Here is a 1,860-nt window from a genome sequence, read left to right on the forward strand (position 1 = left end):
TCTCTCTCTCTCTCTCTCTCTCTCTCTCTCTCTCTCTCTCTCTCTCTCTTTCTCTCACTCTCACTCTCTCACTCTCTCTCTGAATTATTTGCTGACAGAATACACATAAATTCATGTCCTAAATTAAGTTTGTGAATTATTTAGTGTTCTATTTATCTACTTTCCTACCTCTCATTACCAGCAATTGTTAGGTCTTTATGATCATAGCACTTCAGACATTCATCTTGATCTTGAAACTTGCAAAGAAAATTTACTGAATCAATTACACAGTTAATGAGGCAATAGGGAAAAAATACCATCTTCTACAAAGGAGCTTGTATTTTCTTTGCATATATGGTAAAAATTTGATAAACCACTGTAGAGCTTCAAAGTTATCCTTAGATTATTCTCTATGTAAAGAAAGATAATTTATTTAAAATAAATCACATAGAACTCAAAAGAAGAGAAAGCAAAAATGATTAGTTACTGAATTAGAAAATCTAAAGTATGTCTTTCTATAATGAGCAGAATTTACATGAAAGAAAAACCTTCTAAACAGTGACAATATGACCTTTAACAAATTGTTTTTTCTTGGAAATAAAGCAATTATTTTTACTAAAACAAACAAAATCATAGCTATGTAGTAAACTGACATATGAAGTCCAAAAAACGTTAAATAATATTAAACTCAATCTGTGTCTCTTTTATTCTATAAATGTCAACATGTAGTTTATAATGTTTATAATAAAAATTTTAAGAATTTTTTTCTGAAACATGTTCTAATTTCTTCTTTTATGGTCCAAACGGAAGAAAGTCTTTTGCAAATAAACAGAAAAAAAAATTAAATATGGAATAAAAGTTAAAAGTTTTGTGCTAAGAAAGTCTAAAATGACAGATCAAAACAAATGTGATTGAGAAAACAACTAGCTATCATCTAGCAAGTGTCCTATCAGAAAATAATAATTCATTTTTTATATTTTTATTGAAACATAATTATACATGTTTGTGGGGTACAGAGTTGACTATCAGTATTTGTGTACAATATGTGATAATCAAATCAGGATAATCAGCATATTCATTATTGCAAAACATAACCATTCTTTGTATAGATTAACCAGTTTCTCTCTAACCTCCTCTCCTTCCCCCTTTCCACCTCCANCTTAAAAACTCAACAATTTTATGTACATTTATACACAGTGTAAATACTATTCACACTTCATTATACCTGTGATTGCATTCACCTGAGTTGGGTCCTATTGGTTTAGAAATTCTGGGGAATAAGAAGTGAGTTTGTCTGGTTATTTCTCAATATTAGAATTATTCATTCCCCGTATTAGAACTACTAATTGTCTGTACCATAACTTAGCATTTTCTAAAACTGTGGGCCAACAAATCAATATCTCATAATTAGAGTCTTTTTTAAAATCAAAAAGAATAGGCTAGAAAATGTTAGAGTGCATCACATATGGTAATAATAATTGGCGTTTGCTAAACTTTTGATTTCGTTTGACATACATATGTGCACACAGACACAAATAAACGGGGCCACAATGTAAAAAGTAGACTATAGTCAGAAAAGCTTGACAAAAACTTCTAATATTCATATGCAAAAGATTTAAATCTGGGATTTTGCATTTGTAGAAATTGAGTTTAAAGAAGGAGAAACCCAGCACATTGTTGAAATTGAAGTAATTTTCGATGGGGTAAGAGAAATGAGAGAGGCCTTCACTGTTCACCTAAAACCTGATGAAAATATGATAGCAGAAACGCAGGTGAGTAATACATATGTATATAAATTTATGGCCAGCATTTTATCCAAGAAAATGCATATATATAAGCAATGACGTCATGTACAATGAAGTAATGATACTTTGTACAAGC

General features: G+C 30.1%; 1 protein-coding gene across 1 annotated transcript in view; it reads left to right on the forward strand.

The window, feature by feature from the left end:
• FREM2 (FRAS1 related extracellular matrix protein 2) overlaps positions 1 to 1,860 on the forward strand; it is a 230,825-nt gene that overhangs the window by 197,981 nt on the left and 30,984 nt on the right. The window contains exon 12 of the mRNA XM_008576888.1: positions 1,621 to 1,751. Within this exon, the coding sequence (XP_008575110.1) occupies positions 1,621 to 1,751 (131 nt within the window). The remainder of the gene's footprint in view (positions 1 to 1,620; positions 1,752 to 1,860) is intronic.

Source organism: Galeopterus variegatus, unplaced genomic scaffold (assembly GCF_000696425.1).
Source record: "Galeopterus variegatus unplaced genomic scaffold, G_variegatus-3.0.2 Scaffold1418, whole genome shotgun sequence".
Classification (NCBI taxonomy): domain Eukaryota; kingdom Metazoa; phylum Chordata; class Mammalia; order Dermoptera; family Cynocephalidae; genus Galeopterus; species Galeopterus variegatus.